Raw genomic sequence first — 21,072 nt, 5'->3', positions numbered from 1 at the left:
TCTCAGGATCTGGTTTGTATTCAGCTTTTCAGATTTTTATGGGGGACCAACAAACTCACTTTACTGGCACCCATGAACTGGCTGAGAACACACAAGCTCAGACACAAATCTGTGCTGTGAAGGAACCAGAAGGATGGAACAGAAATTCAGGTTGCCATCTCCATTGGTTCACCTCTTCTAAAAATCACACCATGAACTAAGGAGGTGAGAGCCAGGATGGATAAATAAATACCTTTTCTCAGGGGGGTAAACTGCCAAGTCCCAAGGAATGAGCTTCAAGAAAGTCCTTCTCGAATCATTAAACAGGTGCCATCAAAGAAATGGCACATGAGAAAGTGGCCTCTGCTGCCACTGTCACGATGGGTCCAGGAACTCAGGCGGAAAGCGGATGCAGTAAGTGGGGACCAGCATAGCATGTAGGGATGCCGGAGAAAGGCACACGCAAGCGATGACATGTTTCCTTACTGCATTTGCTGGTATTGCACTTGTCTCTGCCCAGAGCCATTTGTTGCTCCTTCTCGGGAGCACACAAACATTCCCTCTCATTTAAAAGGAAGGAGAAGGAAGAGCTCAGCTGCAGGGGAGAACAGAGAAATCAGAGAGTGAGTGAGGGAGCAGCAAAGCAAAGAGCAGGTAGAGTGCACGTCCGATGATGTCCATCTGTTCCTCATTAACCAGATGTCCCGCACCCACCTCCTGAAGTGCCATTGACTGTATGTTGTCAGGACAAGAAGGGGATAACAATGCCACCATGGTGCAGACATTCATACACCAACAGGAGTCCTGCCATGCAGCCATCCCTCCCTCTGCTACCCTTCCAGATTGGATGCCAAGTCCCTTTTTTCCATAATCAGCTTTTAAACAGTTACATCCTCATAAAGCTTCTTGCATTATAATTGCCATGTGTTTCATCCCGTTCTGAAAATTGCAAGTTATTTCAGCTCAGTTTACCAGAATCAGGCCTTGCTTCCTGTAAGTGTGTCACCACTTCCTGCAGTCTTTAAGTGAGAGAAGACTGAATCCTTGATTTTAAAAGTGATTTCTGCTTGCCAAACTTCATCATTTTAAGAGTCAGAGAGTCCTTGGATTCACATCTGTACCCAAAGAACAGCAATAGATTTATGGTCAATTCAACCTACTAAAGATTATTCAGAAATGCAAGAAGAGCCATAAATTACTTTACCTATGTTGTTAGCCAAGGATCATTTATAATAAGAGCCATCGAGTCATCCTTATTCCAAGGGTGATGTGTGCATTGGTCTGTGTGTGGGCATGTCACTGCAGGAAGACTCTGTCTTGTACCCTAAGCTGTATTCCCAGCCCATTCATGAGAAGCTTTCCCTTACCGCCATGTCCCTGATGAAACTGAAGCGCTCTCTTCCCTACCCTCTAAATCATACTGCAGCATGGCTCATAAAATATAGGGTGCAAATGGACCATCTGCTGAGCTGCAGCCACAGACAGCATGATGCTTCCACCTATTTCCTTTTATAACAGCATGCACTTCATAATATATTCTGGGACCCTGACTCATTATTGTGATGGACTTGGCAGTGCTAGGTTAATGGTTGGACTTGATCTTAAAGGTCTTTTCCAAGCTAAGCTATTGTATGCTTCTATTATTCTATATAACAGCTAGAAGATAATCTGTGCCCTGATCTTGTCTTTTTCCTCCAAGTTCTTGTGCGGGGAACTTGAATGAGTTCAGGAGATCCAGGTGGGCAGGTGTTCTCCAGAGCCAGCAGCTCTGAACACTTGCCACATGAGCAGCTGAAGGCCCCAGTTGCTTGCTCAGGAATACCTCTATCTCTTTCAGAGTCATTGTACTTACTAAGCCTACAATGCTACTAGAATAGCACTGAGTTCAAACGCCTCTTCCCTGGGTGTCCGCTGTTGAACAGCTGGTCCTGAGCCTCATGTTGATATGGGGCCTTTGCATGAGTTGTGCAGTTTTCTTGATGTCATGGTGTTCTTACATTGCTGTAACTAATAATGTGGCTTCAGCATGGGTGCCTACTCACTTTTAGGCAGAAGAGTCCTTCATGCATCATTGACTGCAGTTGGTTCTTGAACCCTGGTGGGTGACGACTGAGATTGAACTCAGGGGTGATGGGATTACTGAGCCCTATGCACAACACAAAAAGCTGAACAAAGCCAGATAAGGATGGGAAAGATCAAAGAAAGACTTGGGGAATGAACAAAAGAGGAAGCTTCAAGAGGCAGAAGAGAATGGGTGGCAGAGAGGGGAGTGAATGGTTTTTTGAAAGGAAAGAGGCTAATTTAGCAAAGGGAATAACCACATTCAGAAAAGACAAATTATGAGCTGGTAATCTGAAGGCAGGAGATCTCCCACTGAACCATGGAGAGAGGGAGCAGTGGGTGGGGACATGTGTTTGCTGTTTTCTCGTGGTCTGTATTTTCTGGGAGATGCTGGGTTCAGGCATTATGTGCAAAGCTCATCTCTACCACACATGTGTTACATCTAGCAGTGCCTGTTGAATTAAAGTGTAAGCCAAAAGGCTCATGACTCGTGATAGGATTCTGTGAGAGGCTGCACTTAAGCTACCTGGGGAAGTTGTGTGAACCTGCAAGGACAGACAACTGCAGCAGGAGGTCAAGTGCTCAGGAAGGGGTGGTCGATAGAGGCTCTATGGCCCTCAAGCATCCCTGCAGATGCTCAGTCAGGTGTAGTGCTTTTGTCTGTCTTTACGCTCCAGAAACTAAAAGCACATTGGAAATTCAGCAGCTGGATCCTGCAGCAGCAATCTGATTAGTGCCCAACAAATGGCTCTTAGCCAGGTTTGTGACAACCTGATCAATCAAATTCAGAAAATCCCTTTTTAGCTCAACAGCTGACACCGGGAAAGATCTGGGAACATGTTTGGGAATTGAAGGCACCTGGTGAACATGAATGAGAAAGAAAAAAAACCCATCACAGACAAGCAGGTGGAGAAAGAAAGGAATGGGTGATGGTGAGATGATTCCTTGTGCTGGCATGTGGAAGAAGGCAAGCAATGTAAAGTGCCAAACTGTGCCTTTGCCTGCATCACGTAACACCCATGAGGCTGCACTGTGGTGGGAAGTTAATGTGGGTGCATTTCCATATTGTGCTTTTGCAGTAGAAAAACACACCTGAACATTTCTCCAGGTGAGTTACAACTGGCATGGAAAGCCTGAGGAGAAAGCTGGAATCCAGCACGACGTGGAAAGGTGTTAAACACCATCTGTGGCATATGTACACAGGAGCTCAATATTGGATCCTTTGTACATCACAAAGGTTAAATTATATAATCTGTGTCATAGCCTCATACACATCACGGCTGAACACAAGAATCAGTGGATTATGCTCCCTTAGAGTAGCAATGGACTGGACCCAGTATGGCACCTTCAGGCCTTAATTCCCTGACACTGCCCAAGAACAGCATGGATTTTCTTTTTTCCTTTTTTCCTTTGCTGTTTTCTTCTTCTTCCTCAAAGCATTCCAGAGTTGGTTTGTTTTTTAATAAAGTCTTTTTAAGGTACCAAGTAAGTCTGCAATTGCAGCAAGAACAATACCCCAGTGTTCTCTCCCCTTTGGTTCTAACAACCTCTGAGTATCAAACAGGCTTTTCTTTGGGGAGAAAAAAGATAATAATGAATGACTTAAAATAGTTCTGCTGAGGAAAATATGAGTTTGATTTCAATTGCAGTGAGAATAACTTTTTTCCTGGTTCACTCACTGACTCCAATAGGAGACCAGCAAGATCTGATGCGGCACCTGCAGAGACCTCCTATATTCAAAGAATCTGGGAGCTTGCAAGAAGTACTATAGAGTTTGAATTGGCTCTAATACGCTACTGATTGCAATCCATGGTATTCCGGTGGTGATTTAGAGATCATCTATGTAAGATAGTCAGTGGAGCTGGGTAAACAGTGTTGGTGGAGCGATCTGGATATGGACTTCAGACATGGAGAAAAGTAAGTTCACTTCTACTGCAGTTTTTTTGTATACTTTGCTAACCACTTAACCTTTCTGTGTCTGAATTTTTCCACATATACAATGGGCATGGGAGCATTTTCTTGCACTCCAGGGACTCTGGGTGGTGAAATGCATCAAGGAGTGAAAACCTATGCACTACCAGAATGACCTCTGTTGCTGTGAGCAGAGGACAACAACGGCATGTGTAGAAACCACAAGTTGAAACCTCACCAGCAGCGTTGCTTTTGTTGATGCAAAATGGGACATCTCCTTCTCTAAATCATCTGTTAGTCTTTGTTTACCTGACCAGCGATGGCACTGGTGGGTTGGGAATGTCATCCTGATGGGTACCAGTAAAATTTCATACCCCAGTCTGCCACTCTCCATTCTGGAGGTGACATTTGTGTCATGGAAAATGGATTCATTTTGAGAGGTTTAAAAATGTTATTGAGACTATTGCTGTGTTCCTTCTCTATAAAAGCAAGCATCAGTTACTACTCAACTAACCACAGACCTCACAGGAGGCCATAACGGTCTTTTAAAAAATCCTGGAATAGTCTGGAATGTCAACATTTTAAGCTCTTTCCATTAAAAGTGACTTCTGTAGGGAAGATGTGGATTCCCAGCTTTCCCTGTGGTATCTGAAACACAATGGATGGTGTGGGGATTAAAGGTGGCTTTGTGCTGCGTTTGAATTTTTCTAACCATCAGACCAGAAAAGATTGGTTTAGTCTCTGATGCAAGTTAAAGTACCTCAGGGCTGTTGTAACATATACCTGGCCAAATCAGAACTCAAAACAAGGTGCCACAGAAGCAGGGGACTCCTGGAACATGTCTTGTTATTGGTCCTATTTGTCCTTCAGCCGCATCCCGTAATTGAGGGGAGGTGCATGCATTTCTTGGCTATAATTCGTCTGCAACAGGGAAGTTAAACCAGCAATGTACAACAATGTTAGCAGAGGTCAGGATCTATTTTGGACTTTATGGAGTCAGGCACCAATATAATTAACCAAAGTAGCATGATGTTTTCTGTTCTCAAAAAAAAGAAGTCACTGGATCAAGTGCCTGCTGTGGGCCATGGGCAGGTGTTGTTTTGGAGGGGACATATCACTGAAGTCAAAGTGTTTAAATTAATAAACCAAGCACATGGACATCTTCCAGGGAAGCGGTATTTCAGTCAAGAGAAGAAGCCTTAACCAGGTGCACTAGAAGGCTGCACAGCAAACCCTTCTCATCATTCCCCTGACATACTCCAGCACAGCTCCTCATGAGTTCAAGAGATGGCTTCTGAGGAACCCGGCATGACCCCATGACCCAGCAAAAACCTGTATGACACAGCAGTACCTGATATAACCAGTGCAAAGCCACCGTGATAACCTAACATGACCCACAAGGTTGACCCTGTGACAGCATTTGATTTATTACAAATGACTTGGATTTAATCACTCACCGGAGAATGCCGAATGACGCAGCACAGCGTTGCTCGCTGTGGCTCTACTGAACTGGCACACACTGATTGGCTTTGGGAACACACCCATTATGTGATTCATCCAATTAAAGAGTGGCCAATCATCCCAACGCTAATGAATTACATCTCTATTTTATTTGTAGCACTTTCTAGCAACCCATTTAGGCTTTTCTGCTGCTCTCATCACCTTAAGGTATAAGTACATTGTAATTGATGGACAGTTGAGGTTAAAAGGAAAACCTGGTTCCTAATAGAATAGAGTTGAATAATTTGTGATTTACAATCACAATGCAAATGTTCAGTCAGCTAATTAATTACTATACTGGCTTAGCACATACTGGATGTTGTCCCCCACACCAATGACATTACCATAGAACTGTTAAGGACTATGTGTGTACTGAGAAAACAAGTGTTAAAACCTTGTTGTAAAGCATTGTTGCAAAGCATGTAAACTATATCTCAAATATGTTTGAAGATTTCCTGCAGGCCGTGAGGAAGACACTGTGGTTCTTCTCCACTGGAAGGAAAAATAAAGATAGCTTCAAGGTGCATAGCAACTGCCCATTAAGATCACTAATGTATTAGCGTATGTCAGCCAGTGCACAGACGTAGGGCTCAGTCCTTAAATTCATTCTAGCTTTTTCACCCCATTTAATAGCACAAAACTGCAAAAATTTTGCTTAAATTCCATCTGAAGACATTCTGTATGTAGGGGAAATCCTGGGTGACATAAGTTCAAAGACATGAATATGATGGTAGTTGAAGACTCTTTTGTCCTGTCATTTTGGACTGAGTATAATCCAGTCATGCTGGAAGAGCTAGTCCACATGTGAAGGACAGCCAGTAGGGTCTGCATGAACTAAACTTGTTCGACAGGGTTGCTTCAATCCTCACAATAGACCTATTTTTCCTATTAGAGCCTCAGTTTCCCTTAGTCCTTTTGCATGTCCTTTGGTCTAACACCCATGAGGTGCCAGCTCACTTCCTTCCCTGCATGAAAATTAAACCTCCCTTCAGCTGTAGGCTCTATCCTGATTCCCCACTCATTTTGCTGCTGTACAATTAAAATACAGGTTCTCCCACTTACACTCTCACCATCCTACTAATCTAATGCCCTGGTATTATTCTCATAACAGCATGCAGAGATGCGAACTGATCTGCCTCCCATCTTGTCATCTTCTCTCACATATCCGACCCAGTTCTCAGGGTCTGATTGTGTACAACTATGAACATTTATTCTTGAAAATTGATCACTGGCCCAGAGGCTAAATGTTTGTTACCCGGAAAAAAAAGACGACATTACAATTATTCTTACTTTAGGTCCTGAAAAGGGCAGGAAGTCCAACTACATTAGCAGTGAAAGGAGCAAAGGTGGCTTAAGAGGGTCTTGGCAGGTTCATGAAGTCACAACATTTGAAAACAAAGTCCACATTTGACCACCTATCAAGAATTTTATCAATAGCACAGTGATTAAAAACAAAGCTCTTCTACTTCATTAAACACATTCAGTGCCGTTTGCTCTACATTCCAAATGGCTGAACTGATGTTCCAGTGCAGCCTATTTTTAGTATTTCTGATTAGTTCATTATTTGGGAAAAGCTACTGACGGTGTATCTGTTGCAGAGCTCTAATTCTTCACTGGGTTCCAAAGCAGAGCAGGGCTACATACAGGTCTGAAGAATTTGTTTGGATGTGGGTTCAACCTCTGTCCCTGCTGTGGTGCAGCTCAGTGAAGTGATGGCCATGGAGCCTTCATCTCCTTGAGTCCTTTCCTTTGTTTTTATTGTGGGGAAGAAGCCATATAGCATATTACACCTTTTCCTGAGTAAACTAAGATCAAGAATGACAGAAAACTAGCAGTCTCAGTGAGAATTAAACAAGATACTCAAAATAAGTGATCTCTTGGGTGTCTGAGTAAATTGCCACCTCCAGATCAGATTTTATTTATTTTAAGAACAAACTATTTTTTTTTCGCTGGTAAATCCTGCAGTTTTGTCATGAATCCAACGAATTTTCACTGGTAAGTGACAACCCTAGAAAAGGAAGTGTCCGTGTATGCTCAGGGCAGATATCACATGGGCAAAAGCATTCCAGCATTGCCTCTTCAGCATGCTTCAGCCCTCATGTGAAAGGACAGGATCTGCAGGTCACATGGAGATTTGTTTCTGTGTCCTTCAGCCCTGGTTGCTAAAACCGCAAAGGAGAAATCCAGTTGTGATAGCATCTCCGGGCTCCAGATTTCTCAAGCACTTGGAGATATGTTTGGAACCAAGCTTCCTTTCAGAACCCCAAATAATACAGTACCCCTCCCACAGGAACAGAATGAGGTGTGATCATTCTTTCCTTTCAGACCACCTGTGGTTAGCAAGCATGGGGAAGAACCCCTCCAACCACGTAGGCATGCTCATAGGGGAATACAGGAATTAGATTTGGATTGAGAGCAGAGAGAGGCTTCATGGCACAATGTAATGTGACCTTGCATGGGTCTTGGAACCAGCACACCTGACTAAGTGCTGCATCCTGACAGCTCCCAGACACACTGCTAATTTGCCAGTGCAGAGCACCATGCTTGAGTAGCCATTAGAGCTTGAGATATTTAAGCTAGCTTGCTTAGAGATATTCGGGTATCTCCTTCTGGCACTGCCTGGTGCTGGGCAGATGTGCCCTGTTCTGCATTCTGCTCTGCCTGGAGAAGGAGATGAAGTCAGTTCCAGGTGTAATACACTCTTACTGATGTCAAAAGCAACAATGCAGAAACAAGTTCTACACGTTTGCTGTCTTCTGCTTTGCTGCCCTTCATATGTCATTTGTCATCTTAGATTGTCACTTCTTTGATGTAGGGACAACACCTTTTGTGTATGCGCGACGTCTAGCATAAAGGTGTTTCCACCCTTCGTGAAGCATTTTGGTGCAGTCGTAGTGGCACCATGGCAATAAAAGGTGAAATACTCAGAAACCCTCTGCAAAAAGCAGCAGCCGAATAGGAGCATTAAGTTTTGGTTCCCCTGATCACCTGGCCAAACCATGGGTTCTTTACTATGAAAGCTGCACTCCAGGCCTCCAGAAGAAGGACAAATGCATGTGTTTACAATCTGTGAGACCAGCAGAGAGCCTCACTGTAAGAGGTAGCCATGTCTGCCTTGAGTTGCTTGCATAGATAAATTTCTTGGCATCACCAAGCTGGGACAAAAAATTAATACTCAGACTCTTTTGATTCTTCATTTTCCCAGCTTTCCTTTGTTTTGGGTCTTCTCTTGCCTTGTGTTTCCCTCTGGCCAGCTGTGCTTCCCAGCTGCCACAGACACTTCCAGCCCCAAACATCCCTCCGTTTCCAGCATGCAGAGATGCTTTCCTCCACAGCTGAGTCAGTATACTTCCATAAACAACCCATCCCTTCGGTTTCTGCAGGAAAGTATAAATTCTCCTTGGCCCTGGTGCCTGTACATCCCCACAGTGCTCTTTCTCACGGTCTTCCTCTGCTCTGAGTGCTTTCCCCCTCGCTGTTCCTGCAAATGTGAGCCAAGCTGTAATAATGCAGCACACAGAAAAAACACCTTTCTCCTGTGATCTTAGACAGCCCGTGGAATTAATTCCTGGAAAGCCGTTCTTGGCCTTTCTCAGTTATGCTTTCTTGTGGACACACGGACAAAGCGATGACTGAAGAGGGGAAGAGTGGAGCGATGATTGGGGAAAAGTGGTGCAATGATTAGGCACCACCTGAAATTTAGGAAAATGGTCAGTCCATGCTTTTCCTGCGTGCTGCGCTGCTGTTTGCATTGCAGTTCACTTGGCAGGGTAGACATATTAGTTTCTCTCTTGCTCCCTTTACCAACAGCAAAACAGCTGCACTGCTCTACTCTTAACTGTTATTTCCTTCAAGACTATTGAGTACAGCTGCAATGGAGGTGTCTCAGCTAGAAGATGTGGTGCAGCTTTCAGCTCCAATTAATCTCCAATACCAAGTCTGATCCCAGCTTCTCTGTTACCCCAAACCCTTCTGTTTCATGATAGATCCTGTCATCCTCCCTGGTGTCCTCCCACACCTCCTGTTGAACTTTCCTATGTATGTTCTCTTCCTTGAAAGGAACACATGGCTCCTACTTTTGGAGGCACAAATGGAGCAGGAGAGACTTAAACAACTCCATGACTGGCATACTTAGGGGTCTAGCCCACTGTGCAATCCCTTCCAGCCTGGAAGATAGGAAGGAGCCTAGCTCTGATTATATCTTGAGGGAGCAGCTGTGTGTCTCCACTTCTGTTATTTTACAGGTCAACTTACAATTTCTTTTTTCTGCTGCATGCACTGAGATGGTAGGGCTCCAGGCAGGCAAATTATCTGAGGAATATCTGGGACAGAGGCTTCTACACCAACTGTAGCACCCCCCCCGCCCTGACATCCCAAAAACTCGCACTGCAATGCTGCTCAGAAGCAAGTTGGAGAAGATAAGAGCCTGGAGACAGATATTCCTGGACCTTTCCTCTCTCCCAGCTGCATTTCCACACTGCATTGGAGAGCTATGTCTTTCAGTTGTTTCTGCTGGACACCAGCCTCTCTTGCTGTCCCCAAAATACTCTAAACCAGCTCTTCACCCTACCTACAATGTTCCTGCTGTCTGTAGGCAAGTATGAACTCCCAAACACAGGGAAACCATCCATCCCGCTGTCATTGTCATTCAGTAAAACTTCATAGTTGCTTCAGCTTATTCCCTGTACTTTATTTCAACTCTCAAGCACCATTCCTTGGTCTCTGAATATTTGATTTCTGTCTCCTTCCCCAACCTTCATGCAGGATGACATTCTTTTCTACTCTAGTCCTTTCAGGCATTACTGATCTTGAAGCTCCCCAATTACAATCACTTTTCTTCTGATGGTGACACCTTAAGAGACAACAGCAGCTGCCTATAAAGGGCCTCTGCCATCTGTTTCCTCTGCCACTTCTTTGAGACAGCTCTAGCTATATACAGAAAAATATTTATCACAGTTCATTCACTCCCTCACTTAAAAATGAGCAAGAGAAAAATGTCTTCTTTCGTGATTCTGCCACTGCCCTTCAAAAACCCCTGACCCTCAGTCTAAGGAAAAGGGCAATGCTTGACTCTAAAAGGAAGCAGCAGAAACTCTTGGTGATTGATCCCTTGAGATCCTGTACTCTGAAGGCAATTCTGCGGGGCAACTGCATCCGGAAATGTCTCCTTATGGCTGGCTGAAAGGCAAAAATCAGGTCCAGGACACTTCATTTCAACCACCAAGCTTTCGTACCAACCGTATCTGAAAGCAGATACACATGTGCATGTGTGCACATATGCACGTGAAAACGCACTTAGTTGTCAGTCCTTTTCCACAACCTCTCCATAAAGGCTGAATGGCCTGGGATTAATGAGAATGGTTCCTACCCAGGAGGACTACAGTCTAGAAATGTGAAGGGAAGGGAATAATGTCACCATGGGTGAGAGCTGGGGAAGAAAATGGCAGACATGAGAGATAACATGGAGAAAAAGAGAAGAAAAGAAGAAACAATGAATTCTGAAGGGGCATGATAGAGAGAATGAAGAAAAACTGAAACCAAGAAAGAAAAAAGAAAAGAAACTAAAAAATAAAAGTATTAAACAACATCTTCAGAAGGAAATAAAGCTTCAGGAACAGGGTCTCAGAAATTTACTGGTTACAATGGGCAGGTCACAATTAGACTGCAGGAGTCAACAAACAGGTTTGGATCAAAAGTAGTTTGGTTGGCAGAGGGAAACTGAATGAACATGACTGTATTCAGAGAGATATTCAGTGTTCAAACGTGATCCATCACACTGCAGCTACACTGCTGGTATAAACAAGACCTGAAGAAACAGAAATTCCCTGAGCGACTGCAAATTTAAGAATGAAATGTAGTTATGAAGCAGTGGGTGGAGAAAAATAAAACAGACACTAAAAAAGAATATCATGTTCAGGGGGAGAATGAAAACTGAGAAATAGGAAGAGAAAAATCAGAAAGGAATAGAAAATCCAGGGGACGGAGGTGGATAGTGTTGTTCTTTATTTGACAGAATGTATACTTTATACAACAAGCTAAATCAGAAATTTATAGTTGTTTGCTTCTAGCAAAAACACACATGAGAAAGATTCCTACTCATGGATAGGATGGCGTTGAATCCTCAGGTTTTTGTATACCATCATTTTCTGGGTTTTGCAGCTAGCAGGTAGGACTATTTGCTCTGGGGGAAGAAGAAGTGCAGGATAAAGTCCATATACTTCTCTGGGGAGTTACAGATTTGATAGGAAGCTAGTACAAAAACTTCAGCAGCCTGTGCCATAGAACAGCAGTGGATTTCAGCTATCCTGAAGGGCTTGGTATGAAAACTCTGACTGTGCAGTTTGGAATTTTGTGGGAGAGCTTTTCTGTAACACAAAGAGGATAAAGGGGGCTGGGAGACAGGAAGCTGTCAGTAAATGAAAGAGATTCAGTGAAAGATAGAAACACAGAAAGAGGCAAAGGGGGAAGGTGAACGCCAGGGGGTTCATGGTCACCTCTGCTGCTCATGAATCCAAGGTGAGGAGTCCATAAGAGGATTTTTGCCCCACAGGGAGGGCAGCCAGGTTGAATTTTTCTAATGAAGGTGAAAGAGGATGGCAATGGAAATAAAAAAGGAACTGCTGGACTGGGTGGGCAGCTGGCATAAGCAAGTGCAGAATCTCATTAACTTTGAGGCTGTTGCACCCGTTCACACTGGAACTGGATTTAGCCCCTGGTTTGTTGGGTATGGCACTGGCAACGTGGGGACATGCAGTGACCTTGGGGTCGTGGTGTTTAAAGCATGCACAGACCATCCTCAGCCTCATTCTCCCCTTGCCTGCGTGGACAGCATATGTACTGTGGCTCCATCCGAGTCAGTGAGGTTGCATCAGCGCAGATGAGGGGAGAATGGGGCCTTCACATCTCTTGTGCATAGAAACACTACGGTATTGTACGTCATCAGATGCCAGTTCAGTAATCATTTACACAGATACAAGAGAAAAGAGACAACCTCGTTTCTAATTTAGTCATGATAGCATCAAAGAGACCCAAAGCCTATTGCTTTCTGGGAAGCAGGGACTTCAACAATAATAATTCTTCGCACATATATAGCACCTTCATTGCTAACTACTTGCTTTATACCCTGGGGTGTGAAGAAAAAGGACTCCACTTAATTCCATATGCTCTTAATTGCTCTCTATCCCAGATCCTTCCTAGAAAAATATGATAGAACTACCTAAACTGACTGTTAATTTGTCAAATTAGGGCAGTCATTGACACCAGCAGAAACGCAGGCCTAGTTTGCACCTTATACTGCAGCTGCATACCATAGCATCTAGAAACAAAATAAATGCCAGACTAAGTAAATCTGAGCCCTGTTTAATCCCTGACAAATGTTTCAGGGAAGAGGCAAGAACCACATGGCAGTCGGATAGGGGATAGACTGCCCTTGTGAAATGTTATCCTCGTTTTTATGGCGACTGCCTTAATTGCTGAATTACAAAACACCCAAAATGCTGTTCACATCCATTAGAAGGACGCTTAAGTTTCGTGAACTCGGTTGTAAATGCCCACTTGCTTGCTAAATGTTGCTAAAATCTTGGCCACGGGAGCTCCAGTGGCAATGAGCTCCACAGCTCTGATACGCATCAGATGAGAACGCTTTAACTGGGTCTCCGGTGACTCACATCAGGTCCTCTTGTCTGTGTGTTACAAAATGGGGAAATCAAGAGCTACTGATCCATCTTCTCTAGCCCATTCATTATTCAATACAATCCAACTGCTTCCCCTCTCATTCACCTCCTTTTCCAGGCAAACACGTCCAATCTTTCAGGGCTGCCTTCATGCTCACTGTCTTTCCTCCTCCTCCTTGTCCCTCTCCCCCTTTTATGAACCCTCTTCTGACTTTGCAACCCTCTCCCTTGGATGGCCCTTGCTCCTGCACTCTCTGCTATCCATCCTGCTCTATTCCTTATGCCTGGGGACTTGCTAGTGGTGAGTTTTCTGTCTGCAGCCATGGGCTGCACGGGGACACTAACAGCAGTATGTCTGTTTCCGGCATTCAGTGAGCTGCCATGGTTCATGTAGAGCCCTCTATGGGCCACAACCCCCTTTTCCCACCAGCCAGCATCGCCCGCTGGCTTGACTCACTGCAGTTCATTCAGCTGATCATCAAGATCCATTGAGCCTGGAGACCCCAACCCCTTCCCCTCACTCCCTTGGGCATCCCTGAGAAAATCATCCCCCTGTAAGCAGCTTGAAAAGGATGACTGCTTGCTGAGACACTTCTTCCTGACAACCAGAAATCCTTCGCTGTAGTGCACAACAACTGCCCCAGGGTTATGGCTACAGAGACCCTGATTTTACGTTTGGATCCTGGCCTGATCCATGGCTGAGGGTTGCCGGGGAGGGTATTTAGGACTGCTATGAGCTCCTTCCAGCCCAGTTGCTGGCTGCATGCAGATGAGCCAGCTCATCAGCTGAGCTGCCAGTGAGCCCTCCGGCCACGGGAGGTTGGAGGCAGCGAAGTGGAGTGATGTTGGCTTGACCACAGGCAATGAGCAATGAGGGGAGCAGAAGGAGGGGCTTGGGTCTCACTCCCCTCAGAGGTAACCAGGCTGCCCTGGGGACAAGAGAAGACAGCAACAGCAACTGGTGTTATACACTGCTTCGAAGAAGGGGAATACTGGCCAGAGAAAGGAGGAGGGGGAGAGATGGAGAGGGGTCAGAAAAGAGCTGCTTTAGAGTGTAGAGGGAGCACAGCTCCAAAAGAATGGGGTCCTTCAGCTGGGGATGACTGTATGTGAGATGGGGGAAAGGCGAGGGGAAATAACAGCAAAGAGGAAAGAGGACAGAGAGAGATGAGACGGCAGGAGCAAAGGGGACAGAGGAGAGCAAGGACGAGATAATGTAACAGAGGAAAAAGCAAGGGGGATGGGCCTCAGAGAACTTGAAGAGAAACAGGGCGAAATAATGAAGGCGAAGCTGCTTTTGAGAGAAAGCACAGAAGAGACGTGAAGATGAAAGAGAAAAATAAAGAGGAAAAACAGGGGAGGGAAACCAGAGCAAATTAAAATGGAGATGGATAGAATGAGTCAAAGATGGAGGGCGAGAATAAAGCTGGGGTCATAGAGGCAAGGGAGAAATAACTTTTAAGTGTATTGTATTTACAATACATTCTACGTATGCCTGACCTGTTCTGCGCTCTGTGCTTCCCATGCTGGGTAGCTGTTGCCCTGGGATGGGGGCTGCAGGGGGAGGAGGCAGAACAAGAGCCCTGCTGCTAACCCATTCCCCCGGCAGAAGTCCCCTTCGGTCCCCAAGAGCCCCCTGCAAGGGCGAAGGTTTGGTGTCCATGAAAGACAGCAGCACATCCCTTGACAACGAGTGCAATATGGAAGGGAGAAGCAGCGCAGAATGGAGCAGCGAGGGCTCCCCCCTGGGATAAACCGGGTATGCTTGATTGGGAATCTGCTCTTCAAACAGGGGCAGGGGGCAGAGAGCCATCTGAGAGCCTGAAATGTTCCCTGCTCCCCCCGGCAACCTCCTCACTCCTGCTTTTAAATGAAATCAATATGGAGATTCTGCTGCCAAACCTCAGCGGTCCTCCTCCCCCAAAACTCTTGCTTAGATTGTACCAAACCGCAGCAAAGTGAGGTGGGGGCTCAGGAGGCTGCATGGGAAGAAGAATGGGTTAAAAGGGAAACGCTAGATAGGAATAGCTCCTGGTCTCACTGGCAAAGAGACATTTGTTCTATCTCTGTGTAATTTCTTTATACATTACTGCTGCCACACTGCATCTCCATGTCCCTCCCACTGCATTTTGCTCTCACTCTCTTCAGCAAGGCAATTTCTGGTGCATTTCAGGACAATATTAACCCATTCCTCTTTCTCTGTCGGTAGGAAAGTTCATCATTTAAAAGCAATTTAAAAGTCAGTTCCAGTGATTCAATGGTGAGGAACAGCATTTCCTTGTTTAAAATCTTACAAAAGAACTGAGCTTGCAGGTCTCAGCCCCTTTCATCCCTGCCTTCTCGGTACAGTCAGGTGTGAATTTAAGCTGAGAGGAGAATCAAACCCAACCGAGTCTGGGATCCTGAGTAATTCTCCCCACCATCTGCCACCCCACTTTTTAAAATCCTTTGTCTTCCTCTTCACCCAAGCCAAGGCCTGTCCACCTCTGCATCCTCCTCCTTCCCGGCAGATGCAATGCCAGCAGCAATCAGCTCTGTGCTGGGCCATTGCCTCCTGCTGCATCTCAGGGCTGTGCTAGGCTGCTCCTGCTCCTGAACCACGAAGACCCTGATTTAATAATCTGCTGCTCTGTTCACTGTGTGTTCAGAAAAGTCCCTGGATCAGAACAGCAAAAGTCAGGGGGAAGGATCCCGGATGATGTGTGGATCCTTGGAAGTAGGACGGCAAGGAATTCTGCAACGCAAAACTAGGGATGCTGACAGGAAAGAAGGGAAAAAGAAAAGAAGTTGGGAAAGGTAAGAGGAATATAAGGAAAAAACCCACTCATAAGATGGGTGGAAAAGAAAAGAGGTGGCCTAGGAGTGAACATCAGTGGGAGAAGGCAGCACGAGGAAGCAACACAGCACCAGAATTGTCTGGCAGAAGCTTGTCCACTGCCTGTGCTCTGCCTCGCTGTGCTGTCAGCTCTTCGTTTTTGCAAACACTGAAACTGCACTTAACTCTTCTGTGCTGTTCAGATATAACAAGCTGGAAAGGGAACAGATCAGCTCATTAATTTTCCTTGGGAAGGGTCTCTAGGCAGGAATTATTTTCTCCACCAACATCCATTCAATTACTTGCCTTCACACCAGTCAGATCTACAGGGATGTCTAACCCCATGCACATCACTCATGCCTGCCTGCCCTGGACTCTTCTCTCCCTCCTTCTCAGTATAAAAGCCTCCCAGACCTATCCCTTTCCTAGTAATAATGACAACATGACAAAACCAATAACCTGCAGATATAAAATACATTTCATTTGCTTGCTTCGTAAGACCCTGATAAGGCATCGTCGCTCACTTTTTTGAGATCCTATAGGAGATCTACAGGAGCTAATGAAAGAATTAGACAAGGCATCACTCATAATAAAAAGCTGTTTTAAAGCACCCAATGCCAAGAAGGATTTAGGCTGGAAGATCTGCAGCCATTTCAAAGTTGTAAGAGGTGCAGTATCCATGTCTGGCATGAGCTTGCAGATCTCAATTGCTCGGTGCACGTGTGTGTTTTGTGCCTATGCACTTAAAGGGCTGAGAAAGGCCATTTTTCTTGAAGGGCAAATATTTTTTAATGGCCCTGGGACACATCTGGGCAACCCCAAAATTTGAGAAAGGAAGATGAGGAAAAAAATCGGAAGTGTGACCTGCAGTAATGTGAACCAACACCACCACTCTGCTTTAGCCCCACCGCAGAGCAGGGGCTCACAATAGGACACAAGAAAGGGGGCGAAAGAAATACCTATCAAGTAGGAAGATCCCAAATGATACTCTTCTTTGGAGCAACACCAAGATCTGCGAATGCTGACTGAAAGTCCGCTGTGGGGAACAGAATGACTGAAGAGAGGGGGACCCAGAAATTGAAAGCCCGGGGACCAAATTCTCCAGGAGGAACTCGCAATTCTGACCGCAGCATATGTGCGTGAACAGCCTGGACTGAGGCTCCATGTCCATTTTGGCTACGGGGTATCTTGGCCAAAAGGAAAAAAGACAGTTTAGCACAGTATTTTCAACACAAGGAGTCCACCATCTCCGACATCCTACAGTCTTGACTAATGCCAGCATTCCCCTTCATCCCCAGAAACTGAGACAGCCTCGTCAGAGGTTTCCTACCAGTTGCAGGAAGAAGTTTGGGCTCCTTTGATTATTTTCTTGCTACAAAGCCTCCTGGCCTCCTCATCGCTACCTCCCCTCACCCTATAGACCTGTCCTGACACCTGCCCCAGGCAGCAGCAGTGTGTCTGTCCCACAGCCTTTGTGCCATACCGTGGGCAGGGTGTGAGCACAGTCCAAGGGGTTTGCCCTTTCTGCAGCCTGCCGGAACCAAGCTCTTCCCTCCACAAATCTGCCCAACCTCGGAATCACGGGGGAAAGGATCCTTTGCTGCTCCCTTCTCCCTCCTGCTCACCAGCCGGCAGCTTTCACCAGGGAGAGTGAGTCAGTCAGGGACACCTTTCTGATTCCTCCTGCTGAGAAAGACAATAACCCCCTTTAAGGTTAAGACATGACAGTAAGAGGTCTGCCATCCAGGAGCTGGTGGGGATCTCTTGCTGTGCTGTCCTGTGAGCAAGGCAGTGCCAGCCAGCAGCCCATGCGGGCTGTGGGGCTGTGGGAATACAGGCAGAAGCATCCTGGCAGCAGTGGTGCCAGACCCGTGAAGTGCCACCCCAAGAAGCAAACCCATGCCCAGGACCTGTTAGCATGTGGCCACAGGGCTGGTTTTGCCTTCTGCTGACATGTTCTTGCTACCGAGCCTTTATCCAAGTGTTGGTGCAACCTGTGCCTTCAGGTTGCTTCAGGACTCGGAGCTGGGCTCAGCTCCTGTGTGGTGCATTGTACCCTCCTACCCCACTTGCTGCTTCTGCCCAGCACCCAGGGGTTGAGGGAAACAGCCAGCCCAACCCTCACACAACTGGGGCAAGAGGGAATACCCTGCCAGGGTCATGCACCTTGTGCTCAGGCTGCATTTCACCCCCTTGTGCAGGGCTGCAGTTTGAGCCTGCTGGAGAGCATCAACAGGGAGGACAGAGGGCCTGGGCTAGGGGCACTTTGAGGCTTTTAATTGGAAGCATCCTGGCACATTCCTTTGCCATGCAAGCCACTTCTCCATAGTGCCTGTGGGGTCTTGTCAGATGTAAAGGAGCAGGAACCCTGAACTCCTCCAATCTGACAAACCTCACCCGCCCCTTCCTCCTCCCCCTTGGACCTCGTCCCTCTGGGTATGGCCCTGTGGGCAGATAGACATGATCCGAATTCACTGCCTTTCCCAGTCAGGGTCCTCATATCTTCTCTCTCCATCCCAAGCCTCCCCCCACCCTCCAGCCTGGGGACACGGCTCAGGAAGGGAGTTCTTCCCCGCAGCCTCCCTTCCCCACATGGCTTTGCATTTAAGCTTCCTTTATTTATTTATTTTTTCTCTTCCCTCTCTCATTAATTTTTAATTAAGGAGACGTCTCCTTCCCTGGTTCTAATGAATAGCTATTTGAAAAGCTTTTCTTTTTTTATTGCTATATACCTCTATCTATTAGGAGGAAATGTGTGCGTGTGTGCAAGCGCGTGTGTTTAAAACATCCCCCATTAATTTACTGCTATTGATTTTCTGGCGTGGAGACAGCATATAGTATTCAGCATAGAGCTCCTCTGCAGGATATGTTAAAAGGCAGCAGTTTGGGTTGACAAAGGGCACTAAATGCAGTATGCGTCAAATAGACCATCGCTCAATGAAGTCACTTAGCTATTCAAAACATGTCCAGCCATCACTCAAACGTTTGCACCAAGAACGGGGGGGGAAATTCGCGCTTCTTCCCGGACACAACCATTTCCAAACAGCAGCTTTAGCTTGCTTTGGTGAGAGACATCAGGACATGCATAGTTTATCCCCCCCCTCCACTGCCTTCCCATCTCCCAGCGCCGGTCTGAGAGAATCAGTCCTGCAGTACCCGCTCCCTGTTGTCTCCCGCCGGGGAGCTCCAGGCACACCCAGCTCCGGTGGATACCACCAGATCCAGGCGTTATCCCTGGATGCCCACAAAGCCCCGGGAGCCCACCCTTCGGCTGGGAGCTAATTCATAAATAGGGCTTTTACAATGGGTTGTAATGTGCGCTCCTGCACTCTCACATCTCTCCTCCTCGCTACGTGTGCAACATAAGCCACGCATTTACATCAGTTGCCCCTCTCCATCCAGCACAGGCTGAAGACCACCTCCCCAGCCCACACATGCACCAATAGCGGTACTGAGCAACACATATTTAAAAGCGAATCCCTGGCCCCCTCTTTTCCTTCCCTCTCCCTTAGGAACGTCTGATTCGAGAAGTTGGCTGCGGCGGTGTCTCTTCTGCCATCAGACATGTCACCGAGTTGCTGTTCAGTTTCACCACATCAGACTTAGGCTGGATTTTTTCCATTCAGAGGCTTGTTTATTTTTAGCCTTTACCACAAACCTTACAAATCCTCCCCCATAACCCAAAACAACAGCCCCAAACAAAAACCCACCGCCCCCAAACAACAAACAAACCCAGGAAAAATTCCAGTCCCAAAGCGATCAGCCACTAGACCCCTCTGCACCCAGCCCAGTGAGATGTGGCTGCTCAACAGACATTACGAAATGCTCTGAACTCTGCTCAAGACAACTGGAATCGTTAGATGAGGCATACTGGGACTAACAGGGCTGCTTCCTCTTCTCTCTTCCCCCCCTCCTAAAGTGAACTGATAATTGCATCCAAAGTGCTTTGCAGTCACCCCCTCCCCGCACCACCCCTCGCTCCCAGTCTTGTCTTTGCAAATAAGCCGTTTGCGAATTACTTCACTGTGTGGTTACAGCCGGAGCACAGCAATAATACAGCATTTTGGCATTGCTTTGCCGGGCAGTACAAACAAGCTGAAGACAGGCAGACCACACAGTTGGGTCTCTCGGTGTTTTTGTAACACGCGCGTTATCCCAGTTTGAGAGGGGAAGTGGATTTTTTGCAGGGAGGGGTGGGGGTGGAATGTGGGGGAGAGGAAGGGAGAAGGGAACGGAACAGAGAATGTTTTGCCTGTCTTCTTGCCTCTGTGCCCTGAGTAACCGAGCCCACCGCTCTCAATCCGTGGTGAAAGGAATGAAGTGAGAAAATGGTGGAATGTGGAGGGATTTATTTGGAAGGGGGGGGGGGGGGTGGGGGGGGAACATGGGTTGGTGGGAGAGGAAAGGAGGGGGTGGTGGAGATCCAGAATCAAATACCTTCCAGGCAGCAGGTTCTCCATAATCCAGAATGGGTCATGACTTCCTCGTTCTTTTTGCTGGTTTCGTTCTCACTGACAGTTTTAGTCTTGCAAACCCCTCTGGAGTAAAGCCAGTAGTCGGTCCCCACAGCTATGGTCATCAGGCTGAAGGCAGCGAAAGCACCAACGGTGGTTAAAAGCATCTGAACACCTCTGTCAAAGAGCCCCATAATTCTTCATTATACAAATACCCAACCGCCTTCTGATTCTTGGGGTGTGTGTGTTTAATAAAATAAATGAATAATAATTCCGACTAATAATATAATGGGTATATATAGAGAGATAGATATCAAAAAAGGGAGGTAAGAAAGCCCACGGAAAAGAGTGTAAATTAGAAAGACCACACGGGAAGAGGCTTGCCTTTTAAATCGGAAACGTTCTGGTTGAAATAGAAAAAAAGGAAAAAGGAAAAAAGAAAAAAAAAAAAAAAAAGAAGAGATAAAAGAACCAAGAAAAAGCAAACAAATAAAGAGAGAACCCCCCCCAAAATGAGACGCCTTAATCCCTTTTTCTAAAATTCTGGTCTCCAGTTTCCATATGTAATGGCTAATTTGGAGATGGCTTCCACAGTGAACAGGGGAGCAGCAGCAGCATCCTCAACACAATCTCTCATTATCTGGACCTAGACAGTTAGAGACTGTAAGAGCAGAGATGC

The 21,072-nt window shown here is 46.2% G+C and overlaps 1 protein-coding gene across 1 annotated transcript in view; it reads right to left on the bottom strand.

Annotated features, from left to right (window-relative positions):
• CACNG2 (calcium voltage-gated channel auxiliary subunit gamma 2) overlaps positions 1 to 20,587 on the bottom strand; it is a 49,501-nt gene extending 28,914 nt beyond the window's left edge. Inside the window, exon 1 of the mRNA XM_065665122.1 lies at positions 20,377 to 20,587. Coding sequence (XP_065521194.1) covers positions 20,377 to 20,587 — 211 coding nt within the window. The remainder of the gene's footprint in view (positions 1 to 20,376) is intronic.
• Between the last annotated feature and the right edge of the window lie 485 nt (positions 20,588 to 21,072).

This window comes from Lathamus discolor, chromosome 1 (assembly GCF_037157495.1).
Source record: "Lathamus discolor isolate bLatDis1 chromosome 1, bLatDis1.hap1, whole genome shotgun sequence".
Lineage (NCBI taxonomy): Eukaryota > Metazoa > Chordata > Aves > Psittaciformes > Psittacidae > Lathamus > Lathamus discolor.
The sequence above is the reverse complement of the archived record's forward strand: the minus strand, read 5'-3'. Positions and strand labels throughout refer to the sequence as shown.